This window comes from Ranitomeya imitator, chromosome 5 (genome assembly GCF_032444005.1).
Source record: "Ranitomeya imitator isolate aRanImi1 chromosome 5, aRanImi1.pri, whole genome shotgun sequence".
Classification (NCBI taxonomy): Eukaryota; Metazoa; Chordata; class Amphibia; order Anura; family Dendrobatidae; genus Ranitomeya; species Ranitomeya imitator.
The window spans coordinates 477,026,159-477,046,116 of record NC_091286.1 but is presented as its reverse complement, the minus strand read 5'-3'; the positions used below and the strand labels follow the sequence as shown (position 1 = coordinate 477,046,116).

The 19,958-nt window shown below is 43.9% G+C and overlaps 1 protein-coding gene across 1 annotated transcript in view; it reads left to right on the top strand.

Moving 5' to 3' along the window:
- The window catches only part of SAMD7 (sterile alpha motif domain containing 7), a 145,712-nt gene that overhangs the window by 67,286 nt on the left and 58,468 nt on the right, over positions 1–19,958 (top strand). The window contains exons 4-5 of the mRNA XM_069727360.1: positions 12,087–12,177; positions 18,696–18,822. Coding sequence (XP_069583461.1) covers positions 12,087–12,177; positions 18,696–18,822 — 218 coding nt within the window. The remainder of the gene's footprint in view (positions 1–12,086; positions 12,178–18,695; positions 18,823–19,958) is intronic.

The window sequence follows — 19,958 nt, the reverse complement described above, 5'->3', positions numbered from 1 at the left end:
AGATATGTTTCCAAGGTCTGATTGGTTCGTTCGGTCTGGCCATTAGTCTGAGGATGGAAAGCCGAGGAAAAAGACAAGTCAATGCCCATCCTACCACAAAAGGCTCGCCAAAACCTCGAAACAAACTGGGAACCTCTGTCAGACACGATATTCTCTGGAATGCCATGTAAACGAACCACATGCTGGAAGAACAATGGCACCAAATCAGAGGAGGAAGGCAATTTAGACAAGGTACCAAATGGACCATCTTAGAAAAGCGATCACAAACCACCCAAATGACCGACATCTTTTGAGAGACGGGGAGATCCGAAATAAAATCTATAGAAATATGTGTCCAGGGCCTCTTCGGGACCGGCAAGGGCAAAAGCAACCCACTGGCACGAGAACAGCAGGGCTTAGCCCGAGCACAAGTCCCACAGGACTGCACAAAAGAACGCACATCTCGCGACAAAGACGGCCACCAGAAGGATCTAGCCACCAAATCTCTGGTACCAAAGATTCCAGGATGCCCATCCAACACTGAACAATGAATCTCAGAGATAACTCAACTAGTCCATCTATCAGGGACAAACAGTTTCTCCGCTGGGCAACGGTCAGGTCTTTCAGCCTGAAATTTTTGCAGCACCCGCCGCAAATCAGGGGAGATGGCAGACAAAATTACCCCCTCTTTGAGAATACCCGCCGGCTCAGGAACACCCGGAGAGTCAGGCACAAAACTCCTTGACAGGGCATCAGCCTTCACATTCTTAGAGCCCGGAAGGTACGAAACCACAAAATCAAAACGGGAGAAAAATAATGACCATCGAGCCTGTCTCGGATTCAACCGTTTGGCAGACTCAAGATAAGTCAAATTCTTGTGATCTGTCAAGACCACCACGCGATGCTTGGCTCCTTCCAGCCAATGACGCCACTCCTCGAATGCCCACTTCATGGCCAACAATTCACGATTACCAACATCATAGTTACGCTCAGCAGGCGAAAACTTTCTAGAAAAGAAAGCACATGGCTTCATCACCGAGCCCTCAGAACTTCTTTGCGACAAAACAGCCCCTGCTCCAATCTCAGAAGCATCAACCTCAACATGAAACGGAAGCGAAACATCTGGCTGGCACAACACGGGGCAGAAGAAAAACGACGCTTCAACTCTTGAAAAGCTTCCACAGCAGCAGAAGACCAATTGACCACATCAGCACCCTTCTTGGTCAAATCGGTCAATGGTTTAGCAATACTAGAAAAATTGCAGATGAAGCGACGATAAAAATTAGCAAAGCCCAGGAACTTTTGCAGACTTTTCAGAGATGTCGGCTGAGTCCAATCATGGATGGCTTGGACCTTAACAGGATCCATCTCGATAGTAGAAGGGGAAAAATGAACCCCAAAAATGAAACCTTCTGAACTCCAAAGAGACACTTTGACCCCTTCACAAACAAGGAATTCGCACGAAGGACCTGGAACACCATTCTGACCTGCTTCACATGAGACTCCCAATCATCCGAGAAGATCAAAATGTCATCCAAGTACACAATCAGGAATTTATCCAGGTACTCTCGGAAGATGTCATGCATAAAGGACTGAAACACTGATGGAGCATTGGCAAGTCCGAACGGCATCACTAGATACTCAAAATGACCCTCGGGCGTATTAAATGTAGTTTTCCATTCATCGCCTTGCTTAATTCGAACCAGATTATACGCACCACGAAGATCTATCTTTGTGAACCAACTAGCCCCCTTAATCCGAGCAAACAGATCAGATAACAATGGCAAGGGGTACTGAAATTTAACCGTGATCTTATTAAGAAGGCGGTAATCAATACAAGGTCTCAGCGAACCATCCTTCTTGGCTACAAAAAAGAACCCTGCTCCTAATGGCGACGATGACGGGCGAATATGCCCCTTCTCCAGGGATTCCTTCACATAACTGCGCATAGCGGTGTGCTCAGGTACGGATAAATTAAACAATCGACCTTTTGGGAATTTACTACCAGGAATCAAATTGATAGCACAATCACAATCCCTATGCGGAGGTAGGGTATCGGACTTGGGCTCATCAAATACATCCCGGTAATCAGACAAGAACTCTGGGACCTCAGAAGGGGTGGAAGACGAAATTGACAGAAATGGAACATCACCATGTACCCCCTGACAACCCCAGCTGGACACCGACATGGATTTCCAATCTAATACTGGATTATGGACTTGTAGCCATGGCAACCCCAACACGACCACATCATGCAGATTATGCAACACCAGAAAGCGAATATCCTCCTGATGTGCAGGAGCCATGCACATGGTCAGCTGGGTCCAGTACTGAGGCTTATTCTTGGCCAAAGGTGTAGCATCAATTCCTCTCAATGGAATAGGACACTGCAAGGGCTCCAAGAAAAACCAACAACGCTTAGCATACTCTAAGTCCATCAAATTCAGGGCAGCGCCTGAATCCACAAATGCCATGACAGAATACGATGACAAAGAGCAGATCAAGGTAACGGACAGAAGAAATTTTGACTGTACCATACCAATGGTGGCAGACCTAGCGAACCGCTTAGAGCGCTTAGGACAATCAGAGATGGCATGAGTGGAATCACCACAGTAGAAACACAGACCATTCAGACGTCTGTGTTCATGCCGTTCAACTCTGGACAAAGTCCTATCGCACTGCATAGGCTTAGGTTTAATCTCAGGTAATACCGCCAAATGGTGCACAGCTTTACGCTCACGCAAGCGTCGACTGATCTGAATGGCCAAAGACAGATTCATTCAGACCATCAGGCATAGGAAATCCCACCATGACATCTTTAAGGGCTTCAGAGAGACCCTTTCTGAAAATCGCTGCGAGCGCAGCTTCATTCCATTGAGTGAGTACAGACCACTTTCTAAATTTCTGACAATATACCTCTATCTCATCCTGACACTGACACAAAGCCAGCAAATTTTTCTCTGCCTGATCCACTGAATTAGGCTCATCGTACAGCAATCCGAGCGCCAGGAAAAACGTATCAATATTACTTAATGCAGGATCTCCTGGCGCAAGGTAAAATGCCCAGTCTTGAGAGTCGCCACGCAAAAAAGAAATAATAATTCTCACTTGTTGAGCTGGGTCACCAGAGGAGTGAGGTTTCAAGGCCAGAAACAGTTTGCAATTATTTTTGAAATTCACAAACTTGACTCTATCACCATAAAACAAATCAGGAATAGGAATTCTTGGTTCAAAAATAGGCTTCTGAACCACCAAATCTTGAATCTTTTGTACATTTATAACGAGATTATCCATTGAAGAGCACAGACCCTGAATCTCCATGTACACACCTGTGTCCTGAACCACCCAAATGTCTAGGGGAAAAAAAAGGCAAAACACAGTGCAAAGAAAAAAAAATGGTCTCAGAACTTCTTTTTTCCCTCTATTGAGAATCATTAGTACTTTTGGCTTCCTGTACTGTTATGAAAGGCAATTCAGTACCACAATGGACATAGCGGTCAGAACACATACAGTGATCTGACAATAACTCAAAATCATAGAACGAGCTCTGAGACGTGGGAACTCTGCAGACCGCAATCCCTAATCCTCTCCAAACAACACTAGAGGCAGCCGTGGATTGCGCCTAACTCTGCCTATGCAACTCGGCACAGCCTGAGAAACTAACTAGCCTGAAGATAGAAAATAAGCCTACCTTGCCTCAGAGAAATACCCCAAAGGAAAAGGCAGCCCCCCACATATAATGACTATGAGTAAGATGAAAAGACAAACGTAGGGATGAAATAGATTCAGCAAAGTGAGGCCCGACTTTCTAAACAGAGCGAGGATAGGAAAGATAACTTTGCGGTCTACACAAAACCCTAAAGAAAACCACGCAAAGGGGGCAAAAAGACCCTCCGTACCGAACTAACGGCACGGAGGTACACCCTTTGCGTCCCAGAGCTTCCAGCAAAACAAATAGACAAGCTGGACAGAAAAAATAGCAAACAAATAGCAAAGAAGCACTTAGCTATGCAGAGCAGCAGGCCACAGGAATGATCCAGGGAAAAAAAAAGTCAAACACTGGAACATTGACAGGAAGCATGGATCAAAGCATTAGGTGGAGTTAAGTAGAGAAGCACCTAACGACCTCACAAGATCACCTGAGGGAGGAAACTCAGAAGCCGCAGTACCACTTTCCTCCACAAACGGAAGCTCCCAGAGAGAATCAGCCGAAGTACCACTTGTGACCACAGGAGGGAGCTCTGCCACAGAATTCACAACAGAGGAGGTAACGACAAGCGTAGTGAGATATCTGAGAGCAGTCCTGTGTTCTTGCAGCCTTGTCTGATGTACCCTCAGCTGAGATCCTGAAGAAAGTCTGGTCGGTAGCTCTGTGTTACTTCAGCTCTAATGATGTGATCTCTCTGAGACTTTTTATACCCAAAGCATGTAAGCTCTTTTTGGAATTATCCAGTGTCCTTCAGTCCAGCATCAAGATAAGGTAAACAATGGTGAGGAGATCAAGTAGAACTACTTGACCATTCAATCTATTTGCACAGTCTTTCCCTCTTTGCTTTAGAAGTCACCAAGCTGGTTACAGAATTCAATGCACAATTAGCATATCAGCACACATCAATAAACAAAGATAAACACACACTATGTACAAGTCACTATTACAGACTTACACAGTATGTTTAATGGTATATCAGTTTGTAAGTCTGTCTTCTTGAACCACCAGACATAAACACTTAAATCCACAAGCCAATATACAGATGAAGAGTCAGTTCTTATTGGTTTGCAAAACCATAGTTGTCTGGGTAATTAAGATATACTCTGGTTTCTTCACAGTCGCCTTATACAGTTATACATGGTTATTAGATCGCCCCTTAGTTGTCTTTTTTCTAGACTAAATAATCCTAATTTTGCTAATCTCTCTGGGTATTGTAGTTCCCCCATCCCCTTTATTAATTTTGTTGCCCTCCTTTGTACTCACTCTAGTTCCATCATATCCTTCCTGAGCACCAGTGCCCAAAACTGTACACATGTGCGGTCAAACCAGGGATTTGTAGAGGCAGTATAATGCTCTCATCATGTGTATACAGACATCTTTTAATGCACCCCATGATACTGTAAAATTCCACAAATTTGTTCCATTCCACAAATCTGTGTTTAAGTCTAGCATGGTGCCTCGGTGGTTAGCCATTTTGCTTTGCCATGCTGGGGTCCTGGATTCAAATTCCACCAAGGACAATATCTGCAAGGAGTTTGTATGTTCTCCATGTGTTTTCTTGGTTTTCCTCCATACTCTGAATATATACTGTCACGGATCCCTACTCTGTGGGGTCACTTATGCGTCACGTGCCCGCTCTCACACGTGACTTGGGGTTGTGCATGCAAGGGTTAATCTATCTCCCCACTCTCAGTCCAGCATTCAACCTCTGTCCTATGCTGTAATGGGAGCATAAATCACACACCGACCCAGGCCACACACCCGCTCATACGCGCTGCCACCACTCACCGAATACACAGGCGATGAGTCCCAGAAATAATAATACTAATAAAAATATGTCTATCACTCATAAGGCCCACACACCTTAGGCTATGGATTCTTCTAGAACATTCAAGGTTCAACTTATTAAACTTTTATACTTTAATAACAAAAGGTTCAATGCTTACAATAAGAAAAAGATATAAAAATGTGATAATAAAAAGACATACAACTTATGCAAAACAGTATCAAAATAAACAGGAGAAAACTTGCAGAAAATCATCTAACTGGTAGTTGCTTCTGCTCCCTGAGGGTAGGAAGAATATAGATTGGATCACATTAGCTTCTCAGGCTGCCCCCATCATGTGAACACAATTCTCTGTCTGCAGCCTAAATTTATAACTTTGGCCTGAGGTCAGGTCTCTAGACCGGCCCCCCAGGTTAATATCATAATTGCGGTCTGTTTGATTGGCCACGGCCGCTCTACTAATGAATATATTATTTTCTCTTTTGAGACACTTGTGTATAGAATAGAATAGATCACCTCAGGCCGCAATTAGAATCTCCCCTCCAAGACCTAAGAGGTGCCAAATGTTACCTTCTTCTTGGCTCTAGCTAGACCTCCTGGTGAGATATGGAGACAGAATTTCTACTAGTCCCAAGGAAGTACCTATTAACACCTAGGTGCGACTTGCCTTCAGGACATATGTTACGTTATCACTAGTCACACATATAACCCTAGACATATGTCACTACACACATATAGATATATATATACACATATTTTACCACATATACTAAGAGGGAACATAGATTGTGAGCCTCGATAGGGACAGTGATGATGTCTGTAAAGTGCTGTGGAACACGATGGAGTAAGTAGGCATAATAAAATAAAAAACCCAGATTTCTGTGATGATACATTTTATAATACAGCTATATGGGGGTAATTTTAAAAAAAAGCAGCGCTCTAAATTTGCTTCCTTTATTCAGTCAGTAAAAGAGATCTATTCTTTCATGTGACTTTTCAGAGAAACCTATTGTGTGCACATGAGGGTTAGTATTCTTTCTGGTCTTTCTCCTCTGTAGGCTCCATCTCTAATTTTCAGATGTCTCTGACCTAGTAGTTGGAGACAAGATGTCTTTCATACACAGTGCACAGAAACATGAGGGATTCTTGCTCTCCCATCTATATGTAATAGGTTTGCAGCAGCAGTAGCAGCAGCATGGAGAACATTATATAGCAGTACTATGTAGTTTGGCTTTACAACCATCACTGGCACAAGATGAAGTCTTTTTACTTTATAACCTAATTGAGTGGGTGCATCTTGTTTTAATTGTTTTTTTTTTAATATCTAAATTATCTTTGTACCATTGTGTTCATACCACGACTAACGACAGTACTATGTCTGAAATGCTTCGGATTTAGCCTTGGTGCCAAACTTGTAATGTAGCTGGAACCTTTTGAAGGAAACTTGTCGTGTAAAATATGGGGTTAATCTGCAGGTTCATTGCGTTCTGACACCGTGTGGTGCCGACACTGAGAGCCCCGCTGACGGGATGAAACTAACTGTACTGTTCTGCACATACGCAAGAAAGGGCCACCATGTGCACTACAATACCTTGCTGTGCCCTCGGCAGGGCAGAGAGAAGTTTGTGTGCGCAAAAGCACAAAGCTTAAGCACAATGACACTGTGGATGACTTAGGACGTATCACACGAAGTATGGAAGGAGGAAGGAGATCGTAAGAAGAGAGGAGGCGCTGGATAAAGACCAGAGATGCCCATCAGTACGGATCACGCCATCTGTAAGTATTACATGCTGTAGTAGACGGCTTACAGGTACTGGTGGTACTTTATATGGGGAAAACCTGCTGACTGGATCTTTTTAACATTAACCTGTTGACGACCTTGTGATTTTTCATTTTTGCATTTTCGATTTTTGCTCCCCTTTTTCCCAGAGCCATACATTTTTTATTTTTCTGTCAATATGAGGGCTTGTTTTTTACGGGATGTGTTGTACTTTTGGTTGACACCATTGATTTTTCCATATAGTGTACTGGAAAATGGGAAAAAATCCAAGTGTTGTGAAATTGCAACAAAAAGTGCAATTCTACAACTTTTGCTTTTCTGATTATGTTCACTTGATGCTAAAACTGACCCGCCATTCTGATTCCCCAGGTAATTATGAGTTTGCAGATATCTAGGTTCTATTTTATTTAAGTGGTGAAAAAAATCCAAAGTTTGTTTGAAAACAAAAATAGGGTCATATTCCGAGATTCGGTGCGTCTACATTTTTCGGGATCTGGGGCTGGGTGAGGGCTCGTTTTTTTGCGCGCCAAGCTGATGTTTTAATTGATACCATTTTGAGGGAGATACAATGTTTTGATCACCTGTTATTGCATTTTTTTGCAATGTTGCGACAACATAAAAACAAAAAAAAGTTATTCTGGGGTTTCATTTTTTTTCTCGCTATGTCGTTTACCGATCAGATTATTTTAGTTTATATTTTAATACATTGGGCAATTCTGAACGCAGCAATACCAAATATTTCTATTTTTTATTTTGTTGAATGGAGCAAAAGGGGGTGATTTGAACTTTTAGATTTTTTTTATACTATATATATATGTATATATTTCTTAAACATTTTGTTTCTACTTTTTACTTGCTTCAATAGACCCCTTAGAAGACTTGAAGCTGCTCTCCAATTGCTTGTGCTACACATATAGTAGCAGGGGCTATGTGTAGCAGAAATCATGATCTCGGCTGGGGTTCATAGATTTGCAGTTACAAGCATGGGGGTCTCCTGCAGATTCAAATCAGCTGTCATCTTCCTGGAAAGATGCGGGCTCAGCGCTGGAGCCTGCATCAAATACAGGGACACGACCTACGATGTATCTATATGTCATCGGTCGTGAAGGGGTTAAAAGGAAAAGATTGCTTATAGTTGCATCTTCAACAACAATTGAGAGTCCTCAGTGGCTGATACCTATTACTTGCTAAACGAACAGGTCATGATGACAAATAGCAACTTTCCCGATTTGCATATGTAATGCTTCAGATATGCCTGATATAGAGACATGAGTATTGTGGAAAACTGCTATTTGTTATCGTCTTGTTATCCACTGCTGAAGACTCACAATTTTTATTATAGAAGTAATGGTCACTATTAAAATAAAACCAGGTTATAAGTGAGCACTGTAAATGCCGCAATCACCGGTAGATGGCAGCATAGTTCTGCATTTCACTGATCACAGACCTAAAGAAAATAGGGTCACAGCGAAGCCCACCACAGAAAAGACTGCAATTCTGTCACGTTTAATATTTTATCTCTATTTTCAATGGGTGGTAACCTGTACTGGCATAAGTAGAGTTTTTTGGGTCACCAGGGCAAAATTTGCACCTTTCCCCCCTCACGTCAACAGCAGGTTGCTCATATGAATGGCGTTAGAGTTTTTTTTATCCTCTTACCTCCCCTTCCCACAGTCTGCAGCTGCCACATCATTCCGTAAGGTTCCCATGATCTCGAGGGAATCACGATCTTGCTTCTCGGTGTCTGCCTGTGTAAATGGCCATTGAAACGCCCGCTGATCGGTAATAAACTCTCAACTGTTTGGCAGAACCTTTTATACTCAACCTCTGAATATAAACATTTTTTTTTTCATCCTCTGAAAAAAGCAAAGAAATAATAATAATAATCTTTATTTACCTAGCGCCAACATATTCCGCAGTGCTTTACAGTTTAACAGCTTCAAAGAAATTAAAGAGACGTAGGAATAACGCAATCATGTCATGAATGATAGAATAGGACCTCGCGGTCCTAGGAGATTGAACCGTCCATATAGTCGTTGTAAAAACTGATGTACGGTATTTAGACAACAGATAGAAATACATACAGCTCCTGGTGTATAAAGGAAATGAAGAGTTTTCCTTCATCTTGAGAAACTAAGTAGCAATAATCCAGAGCTGCAGATGTTTGAGCCTGAAGTTTATCAGTACCATGGTGAATAATGGATTATGTTTTTACGTGTACTGCTATAAAAAAAAACACAAAACAATAGCAAATGGTATAACAGCATTTATCATTATGACAATGAATGTCCCAAATACAGGTCTGTAAGCATAAAGGAATCGTGCTGCGTACAGTATATAATGTTCAGGGCAGCCAAGAGACCATCACATAATGCTGGTTTTACTCTAGTTTGCATCATATACATTGCAATATAACGCATCCTTGTTCTCTTTTACCTTTTGTCTCAATGACACATTTACCTTTCAACATTATTTTATGATATACAGTACTGTGCAAGAGTTTTAGGTAGGTGTACAAAAAAACGCTGCCGAGTAAGAATGCTTTAGAAAGTGTTCATTTTTATCAACTAACAAAATGCAAAGTAAATGAACAAAAATAAATTTAAATCAAATCAATATTTGATGTGATCATATTTCGCCATTCACGCAGCATCAGTCTTTCTAGATACACTTGCATGCAGTTTGTGAAGAAATTCAGCAGAGAAGTTGTTCCAAACATCTCAGAGAACGAACCCCAGATCTGTAAATGCAGGCTTGTGCAAATTCCATCGTCATGGAATCTCAGATAGACTCAATGATGTTAAGATCAGGGTCATATCATCACTTTGAGGACTTCTAGTTCTTCTTTACTCTGAAGATGGTTCTTAATGACATTGGCCACATGTTTGGGGTCGTTGTCCTACTTCAGAATAGATTTGGAGCCAATCAGAAGCCTCCATGATTGTATTGTATGGTGATAAGTATCTGTCTGTATTTCTCAGCGTTGAGCACACCAATAAATGGACAACATTTCTATCTTTACATAGTTTACATTTTTAGTTTACATTTTTTTGTTTCCTGAACTTTACATAGCATTTAAATAAATATAAAATGAGTTAACTATGTTGATAAACTATTACTGTGCAGCTTACAATCACTTCAGTGCATACTAACGCCCCAAGAGAGCCTTAGCAGTCACTAGGGGCATCTCACTGGTAAGGTCAGCTTCACAGGTTGAGAATCACTGCATTAGGCACATGAATAATGCCTGGTGTGAATAGTACCTATATCCTCTATTAAGCCGGACTGTAGAGCTTTGAGCTCTGGAGGCAGGAATTGTGAATGCTGCTATGGACTATAACACCGGATTGCATCAATACAATGTATAGACTGAAGTGTGGGGAAATCCGATAACGATTAATCTTAAGAAAAAAAACAAATCGGAGAATGTTAAAGGCTTTGATGTGTCCATGGAGACTGACTTTGTTGTCCATTAGATTTGCCCCAGAAACATATTTGGTTCATTCCTCTTTTGTTAGTAAAGGAAATCACAGACTTTTCAGCTTTTAATCTAGCACAGCGTTTCCCAAACTCTGTCCTCACGGCCCCCAACACATCATGTTTTCAGGATTTCCTTAGTATTATACAGGTGAGAGAGCCTGGGGCAATTTCGGATGCCTCAATAATAATTGAATCATCTGAGGAAATCCTGAAAACTTGAAGTGTTGGGGTCCATGAGGCGAGGAGTCGGGGAAACATCGATATAGCAGAACAATATTGTGGCGATCCTGAGTGCACTTATGGTACTCAACGAGGCAGTCTACCAACAGATGAATGATGAAGATGGGTTTCTGGGTGCAGACCAATGTGATGTTCTTTTGGCCACAGAATATATGAAAAATTCTCTACTACTTATTAAAGATCCATAAAACCAGATATAGATTTTGTATTTTTCTTGTAGAAGACCCATGTCTAGCTCCGACATCACACAGAAGACTATAGTGCTGCCACCACCACATATAGTAGTAGATACGGAGTGATTTACCTAGTACTTTTCATTCTGAGAGTAAATTATTCTAATTATTTAGACTATAATTTGCATTTGGCAAAGTACTTAATAAAATTACATGGGCAGAGAGTAGAGAGAATTAAACCATGTGAGACTGAGTCAACTCAGGAAAAATTTATCGACAACTTCATAAATGTTTGTGGCACAGGAATTCAAATAAAATGCTAAATATATGAGCATATGAATATTTGGGACAATTTTATCACATAGAAATGGTCTTAGATTAAAGCACCTAATGCTTTTAGTTTGGCCTCATGGATTCTAAACATTATTATAAATATATTTAGTATAAATCTACTGAAATAAAAGATAAGTTGCAAGGGTCAAGAAGCTTGTGGGTCCCATTGCAAAATCTCCAACGAGACCCTTAACTATCATGGGTTTTAGAAATGGTTTTCTCGTATGGGACATGGGACCATTTGCGACACCCTAGGCTCCAGGCCAGGTGCAACTGCAACCCCTCCTCTCACTACAGTTACACCTCTTCTTTGTAATCCCTAGAAAAAAACTATATCACATTCAATATGATCTGAGCTGCAGCACCTGAGAATGGCGACTACACATTGTATACAGCTGTGCTGTTCCAGCTCTGTGCTCCCTGTACAGTCAGCCACCACAGGAGCTGCAACCAGCTGATTGATGAGTGTGCAGAGGGCCTTACCTCCACCCATCTGATATTGATGACCCATCCTAAGGGTAGGCCATCACAATTAAAGTCCTAGAGTAGTCGGTCCCCTGTGTCCTTTCAATACAAGTAATGGTGTCATTTATTCCTTTCCCATAGATAAATGTGTTAAAAATGTCAATGATCAGTGACCAGGCTAATTTGGAAGGAAAACATCTCTATCAGCTAACAGGCTGCATTCCCACAGCAGGTAAAGAATACACTTCTATACTTTGAAAGAAATGTGCAAAGTATGAGAGATAGAAAGATAGGGATGAAATGCTCACCTTAAAGAGGTTGTCCACTACTTTTACATTGATGCCCTATCCTTGAAATAGGGCATCAATGTCTGATCGTCCGGGGTCCAGCACTCGGCACCCTCGCCGATCAGCGGTTATCGGTGCCAGGGGCCGCCAGCCGGAGGCACTCGCTTGAGGAGCTTGGCCATCTACTTCTAGTGGCCGGGGCTTGTTACTGCACATCTGCCTCCTATTGAATTGAATAGGAGGCGGATGTGTAGTACCCTGTGGTGGCTACTACAAGTACACAGCTAAGCCCCACAAGTAAGTACTTTTGGCTTGCGGCTGCCGCTGGCACTGATAATTGCTCTCAGCAGTGGCGCTGAGTGTAGGACCCCAGCCGATCAGACATTGATGCCCTATCTCAAGGATAGGGCATCAATATAAAAGTAGAGGGAACCTCTTTAACAGGTTGTGTGCGACACAATCACTATGTAGCAGAACTGTCAGCTGCTGCAAAATCCACAGTAATTGATTAATATATAAAATACAGGAACAGAGGATTTCAGATACACTGCTGATTCCAAGATCCAAAGATGGTTAATTGAAAGTGGTTTATTGTCAGCGCGTTTCAAAGTCAGTAACAACTCCTTCCTCAGGACACCTACATGTAGTTGGAGTCATTACTGACTTTGAAACGCGTTGACAATTAACAACTTTCAATTAACCATCTTGTCTTTGGATCTTGGAATCAGCAATGCATCTGAAATACTCCATTCCTGTTTTTTATACACTTATATACTTTGAGGATATGTGAACTCGTTGCGGATTGGTCTGCGGATATTTCCGCACTGTTTTTGCAAAATCCACAGGTAAACCGCACTGCGGATTACCAGCGGATTTCCCGCGGATTTCCCGCAGTTTTGTGCGGATTCCACCTGCGGTTTTAGACCTGTGGATACCTATTGAGGAGCAGGTATAAACCGCTGCAGAATCCGCACAAAGAATTGACATGCTGCAGAACAAACACCGCTGCGTTTCCACGCATTTGTTTCCGCAGCATGTGCACTGCGGATTTTGTTTTCCATACGTTTACATGGTACTGTACAACGCATGGAAAACAGCTGTAGATCCGCAGCATCAAATCCGCTGCGGATCCACAGCAAAATCCGCAATGTGTGCACATAGCCTGAGGTAGATTCTTCTTACTTATACAGAGATCAATTCTAATGCTTAACAAAACAGTGGTTTCCCATGCCAAAGTCTGGATGGCCTCCAACACATTCACACGCTGTATTTAGATTCCAGCACCATCCCAAACTGCTGATATCATATCATTCTACTTAATCAATGTGCGTATCTGGATACAAAATGAAAACAGTAGTGCTCTGGAGTTGGTAAGAAAACAAGTATAGACTGGCAAACATTTCTCATTTCTCCTATTATTGCTTTTTATTAGTCATGCTTGTTACAGTTATAGCTCACTAGATGGTGGCCCGATTCTAACGCATCGCGTATTCTAGAATACAATGTATGTAGTTTATTTATGAAGATTTAAGAATAATGCAATGAACACACAGGATTTTCCGGGTAAAATATATTCATTATCATTAAATTTTATTGCTCGTAGAACTTAATACAACTAAACGAAATTATTAAACAGACTGTCAAAATATATAAACCATTACATGAATATCTAACTGTATTTAAATAAATCGTCAGACGAAAGAAGTACATCGACACTATAACATATTTGTGTGTGGCACTGTGACTGACAGAACTTGTTCAGTAAACGTGACTGAACTACGTGGCGCTGTGACTGATAGAACTTATTCAGTAAACGTGAGTGAAGTATGTGGAACTGTGACTGACAGAACTTGTTCAGTAAACGTGAGCAGGGCTGCCACTAGAAATTTCGGGGCCCCATACTGGCAACATTTTTTGGGCCCCCTTGAGACTCCGCCCAGGCTCCACCCCAGCCCCGCCTCCACGCTCCACCCCTCGAACTGTCCACAATTCCACCGCTCTCTCTTGGAAAAACTACACTTCTCACCTATCACACATTAACAGTTCCCATCACCAGATCACACATATAGCCGGCAGCTTTTGTTTTGGCCAAAAGATTTTTTAAGCCGCCACCATAACACGGTAGACACTTTTGGCCGGGCCCTACTCTACTGTAACCTATTAAATATTTGTTAAAATATGCAATACAATTTAGGTATATTTTAATTTATTTTTCAATTTTTTAAATGACCAATAATATCACATACAAAGAACAAATACCACAGCACTATGACAAGATGACATATTACCACCACAGTGATCGAATATCACATACAAAGAACAAATACCGCTACACCATGACCAGATGACATATTACCACCACAGTGATCGAATAATATCACATACAAAGAACAAATAACGCTACACCATGACCAGACCGCATATTACCACCATATAGTGACTGAATACTACAATTCTGATCAGTAATAAAAAAAAGCACCATACTATCACCATAAGTGCCATTATACACAGGAGATCTGTACTTAGTATGCAGTGTCTATGTACAGATAATACAGTGATCACTAGTGAAATTATACACAGGAGCTCTGTATACAGTGTATAGTGTCAGTGTATAGGTAACACACTGACTCACCAGTGACGTCTCTAGGTGAAGTCCTTCATCTTTCATCCAGCACAGACTGCCATCATTTCATCCAGCCAGGACTCGTTTCTGCAGGAAATAACACAGTTATCTCGAGCTCTGCTTGTAGAATACATTACTTAATTTTTCCAACTTCTACATTACACCACATGAAGAAAAAGAGGCGACATAGTATCACTCTACACAGTAACAGGACCGCCCCCTCATTTAAAACAGTATCCTCAAAAAATAAAATAAATACATCACTGCAGTAATAATATCCCTAAATTAGTCCCTATGGTAATAATATTCCCCATACTGGCCAATGTGTGTCTCATTCCTGGCGTCAGCCATATGTTCTCCCATCCTGCCCTCATGAGTATCCATTCTGCCCCATATGATCTCCCCATCCTGACCCATTTGTCTCCATCATATCCATCCTGCCCCATGATCCTGCAAGATCTGTCTTCAATTCTGCCCCCAGTGTCTCCAATCATGCCCCCATGTCTGCAATCCTGCCACTTGTCTCCAATCATGCCTCCTGTGTCTCCATTCTGCCCCATCTGTCTCCAATCCTTCCCCATCTGTCTCCAGTCATGCCCCCATGTCTTTCATCATACCCCGTATCTCCATTCTGCCCGTGTCCAGCATACTGCCCCTGTGTCCAGCATTCTGCCCGTGTCCAGCATCTCTGCCCCTGTGTCCAGCATCTCTGCCCCTGTGTCCAGCATCTCTGCCCCTGTGTCCAGCATTCTGCCCCTGTGTCCATCATTCTGCCCCTGTGTCCAGCATTCTGCCCGTGTCCAGCATTCTGCCCCTGTGTCCAGCATACAGCCCCTGTGTCCAGCATTCTGCCCCTGTGTCCAGCATTCTGCCTCTGTGTCCAGCATACTGCCCCTTTGTCCAGCATTCTGCCCGTGTACAGCATTCTGCCCCTGTGTCCAGCATACTGCCCCTGTGTCCGGCATACTGCCCCTGTGTCCAGCATACTGCCCCTTTGTCCAGCATTCTGCCCCTGTGTCCAGCATTCTGCCCCAGCGTGTCCAGCATTCTGCCCCAGCGTGTCCAGCATTCTGCCCCAGCGTGTCCAGCATTCTTCCCCAGCGTATCCAGCATTCTGCCCCTGTGTCCAGAATACTGCCCCTTTGTCCAGCATAATGCCCCTGTGTCCAGCATAATGCCCCTGTGTCCAGCATAATGCCCCTGTGTCCAGCATAATGCCCCAGCGTGTCCAGCATTCTGCCCGTGTCCAGAATACTGCCCCTTTGTCCAGCATAATGCCCCTGTGTCCAGCATTCTGCCCCTGTGTAGCATTCTGCCCATGTCCGGAATACTGCCCCTTTGTCCAGCATTCTGCCCCTGTGTCCAGCATAATACCCCTGTGTCCAGAATTCTGCCCCTGTGTCCAGCATAATGCCCCTGTGTCCAGCTTTCAGCCCCTTTGTCCAGTATAATGCCCGTGTCCAGAATACTGCCCCTGTGTCCAGAATACTGCCCCTGTGTCCAGATTACTGCCCCTTTGTCCAGCATTCTGCCCCTGTGTCTAGCATAATGCCCCTGTGTGCAGCATAATGCCCCTGTTCCAGCATTCTGCCCCTGTGTCCAGCATAATGCCACTGTGTCCAGCATAATGCCCCTTTGTCCAGCATAATGCCCCTGTGTCCAGAATACTGCCCTTTTGTCCAGCATAATGCCCCTGTGTCCAGCATAATGCCCCTGTGTCCAGCATTCTGCCCCTGTGTCCAGCATAATGCCCCTGTGTCCAGCTTTCTGCCCCTGTGTCCAGCATAATGCCCCTGTCTGTGTCCAGCTTTCTGCCCCTTTGTCCAGCATTCTGCCCCCGTGTCCAGCATCTCCTCTGCCCCTGTGTCCAGCATAATGCCCCTGTGTCCAGAATACTGCCCCATGCCCCTTTGTCCAGCATAATGCCCCTGTGTCCAGCATTCTGCCCCTGTGTCCAGAATACTGCCCCTTTGTCCAGCATTCTGCCCCTGTGTCCAGCATAATGCCCCTGTTCCAGCATTCTGCCCCTGTGTCCAGCATAATGCCTCTGTGTCCAGCTTTCTGCCCCTTTGTCCAGCATAATGCCCGTGTCCAGAATACTGCCCCTTTGTCCAGCATTCTGCCCGTGTCCAGCATAATGCCCCTGTGTCCAGCATTCTGCCCCTGTGTCCAGCATAATGCCCCTGTCTGTGTCCAGCTTTCTGCCCCTTTGTCCAGCATTTTGCCCCTGTGTCCAGCATCTTCTCTGCCCAGCTTTCTGCCCCTTTGTCCAGCATTCTGCCCCTGTGTCCAGCATCTCCTCTGCCCCAGCGTGCCCAGCATTCTGCCCCCGTGTCCAGCATACTGCCCCGGGCCCCCTCCCCTGGATCGCCGCTACCAAAAAAAAAAAAATACTTCTTACCTGGCCATGTGCTCCTGCGGCGGGCAAAGCTCCTCCACGCAGATGAAGGACGCACTCGCTGGCGGCTGACGATGACGTCAGACGCCAGCGACGTGCGACTGCGCACTGCGGCCGCTCAAGTCAGCTGCCAGCCTCCGACTGGCTGGCGGCGACTGTTAACTATTGAGTTAGTGTGCTGTAGCGCCTGCAGGGGGGGCCCGGTGAGCAGATGAGACGGGGCCCGATGCGGGCCTCCTCTGCCCACCGGGCCCCATACGCCAGTCATGGCTGTCATGCCCTGATGGCGGCCCTGAACGTGAGTGAACTATGTGGCACTGTGACTGACAGAACTTATTCAGTAAACATGAGTGAACTATGTGGCACTGTGACTGACAGAACTTATTCAGTAAACGTGAGTGAACTACGTGGCACTGTGACTGACAGAACTTGTTCAGTAAACGTGACTGAACTACGTGGCATTGTGATGACAGAACTGCGCCTGTCGCTGATTGGTCGCGGGCAGCTGGCGCGATCTATCAGCGACACGGGATTTCCATTACAGACAAACAGACAGAATTAGATGATTATATAGTAGATATCAGCAGATATAGAAAACCAAAGCACGGGGGATAAGTGAAGACATAATTATAGATACAGTGGGGGAAATAACTATTTGATCCCTTGGGGATTTTGTAAGTTTGCCCACTGACAAATACATGAACAGTCTATAATTTTAAGGGAAGGTTAATTTTAACATTGAGAGATAGAATATCAAAAATGAAATCCAGAAAATCACATTGTATAAATTATATACATTTATTAGCATTTTGCAGTGAGAAATAAGTATTTGATCCCTTAAGACTTAATACTTGGTGGCAAAACCCTTGTTGGCAAGCACAGCAGTCGCAAATAACTGGTCTGTAGGAGCCAGAACTCTTAATGGTTAGTAGGAGATCAAATACTTATTTCTCACTGCAGAATGCAAATACATTTGTACAATGTGATTCTCAGGATTTTATTTTTGATATTCTTTCTCTCAATATTAAAATTACCCTACCTTTAAAATTATAGACTGTTCATGTCTTTGTCAGTGGGCAAACTTACAAAATCAGCAAGGGATCAAATACTTATTTCCTCCACTGTAGATGCAAAAACGCAAAAGCATACATTTTATTTGCCAAACTGATGCTGTATTTTTCTGGCGATTATCTTAGCTTTTCCTGTGGAAAAAACTGCTGAAACGCTGGGTGTAAACCTACTCTAAGGGAGCAGGGTAGGGTTCTCTGATGCACACGACCTACAATTGCCTCTGAAGTATACCAACCTTAGTTGTACAGGTGACGGATCTCCTATGGTGTTATATACTGATATTGCATTATGATCCACTGGGTATATAAATAATTTGACTTCCTTCACATAATAAAATTAATTTAGCATGTTTCGTTTTTTCCTGGATCCAGAATTACGACAAAAGCAAGAGATTATGATGAGAAATCAGATGATGTCTGTCAACCCGCAAGTTGTGGTGCCCGTCCAGCAAAGGATGCCAGTTATTCCAACGCAGTTTGATTCGCGACTGTTAGACAGGTGACGGCATTCATATGTTCAGCGTTAGTTTGGTATTGATCAATAGTAAATTTATTAAATGTCTTCTCAATAGTAAAACTGATGCACATATTAGATGACCCTTTCATAAATCTCCATTAGTACTCACAGATAGCTGTGGGCACATTGGTTTTTTAACTGAGCAAAATGTAATCTTAATTGTCCAGTGAAAGTCATTGTAACAACCCTGCCGGCATCACTGCATGGCCTTCCATTCCCCACCTGCCTGTTACATCTACTCACTCACCCAGTGCCATGCTGTGAGATCTGTCTGCTGCTGGTTCCATGCCATGTGCTTCATGGCGGCCTGCTCTGTGTACACTTTCTGGCTGTGTGCATAGGGGGGCGGCGCCAGCCACTCCGGATTCTTATTGAGACTGTGTGCACCTCCCTAAGGTGCTTCTGGCCAATAGCCTTGAGGCCTCTGATACTTAAGGCATCGTCACCCATTGGAGGATGCCTGAGCAAACTATTCCCCTCAGTTAGCATTTGCTACTGAGCTGCCAGGTCGTGTGTTTCCTGTCTCTGAGGGCTGCACTATTGCAGGCCTTCATCTGTGTTCTGTTTGTGTATCCGTGTCAGTTCCTGTCTGTACTCTGGTCTATGTCCGTCCCTGCTCCTTCTTTGTCATTAGTCATTTCCCACTCAGCTGTGTGTACCTCTGCCTTATCTTTCTGCTCTGTTCGCCACTGTCTGTGGCTCTGCTTCTCTCTGCTCAGTTTTACCACAACCTGTGGCTCTGTGTCTCTCAGCTTTTCTCTCAGCTCTGCTCTCTGACCATGCTCCGCTCTCTGTGGCTTTGCTCTACGGCTCCGCTCCTTGCGGTTCCACCTGGCACCGCTCCTTGCGGTTCTACGTCTTTAGCTCCTGGCTCCGCCTCCAGGGTCTCCGCTCTTGGCTCCGCCTCCAGGGTCTCCGCTCTTGGCTCCGCCTCCAGCGTCTCCGCTCTTGGCTCCGCCTCCAGCGTCTCCGCTCTTGGCTCCGCCTCCAGCGTCTCCGCTCTTGGCTCCGCCTCCAGCGTCCCCGCTCTTGGCTCCGCCTCTAGCATCCCCGCTCTTGGCTCCGCCTCCAGCGTCCCCGCTCTTGGCTCCGCCTCCAGCGTGCCGCTCTTGGCTCCG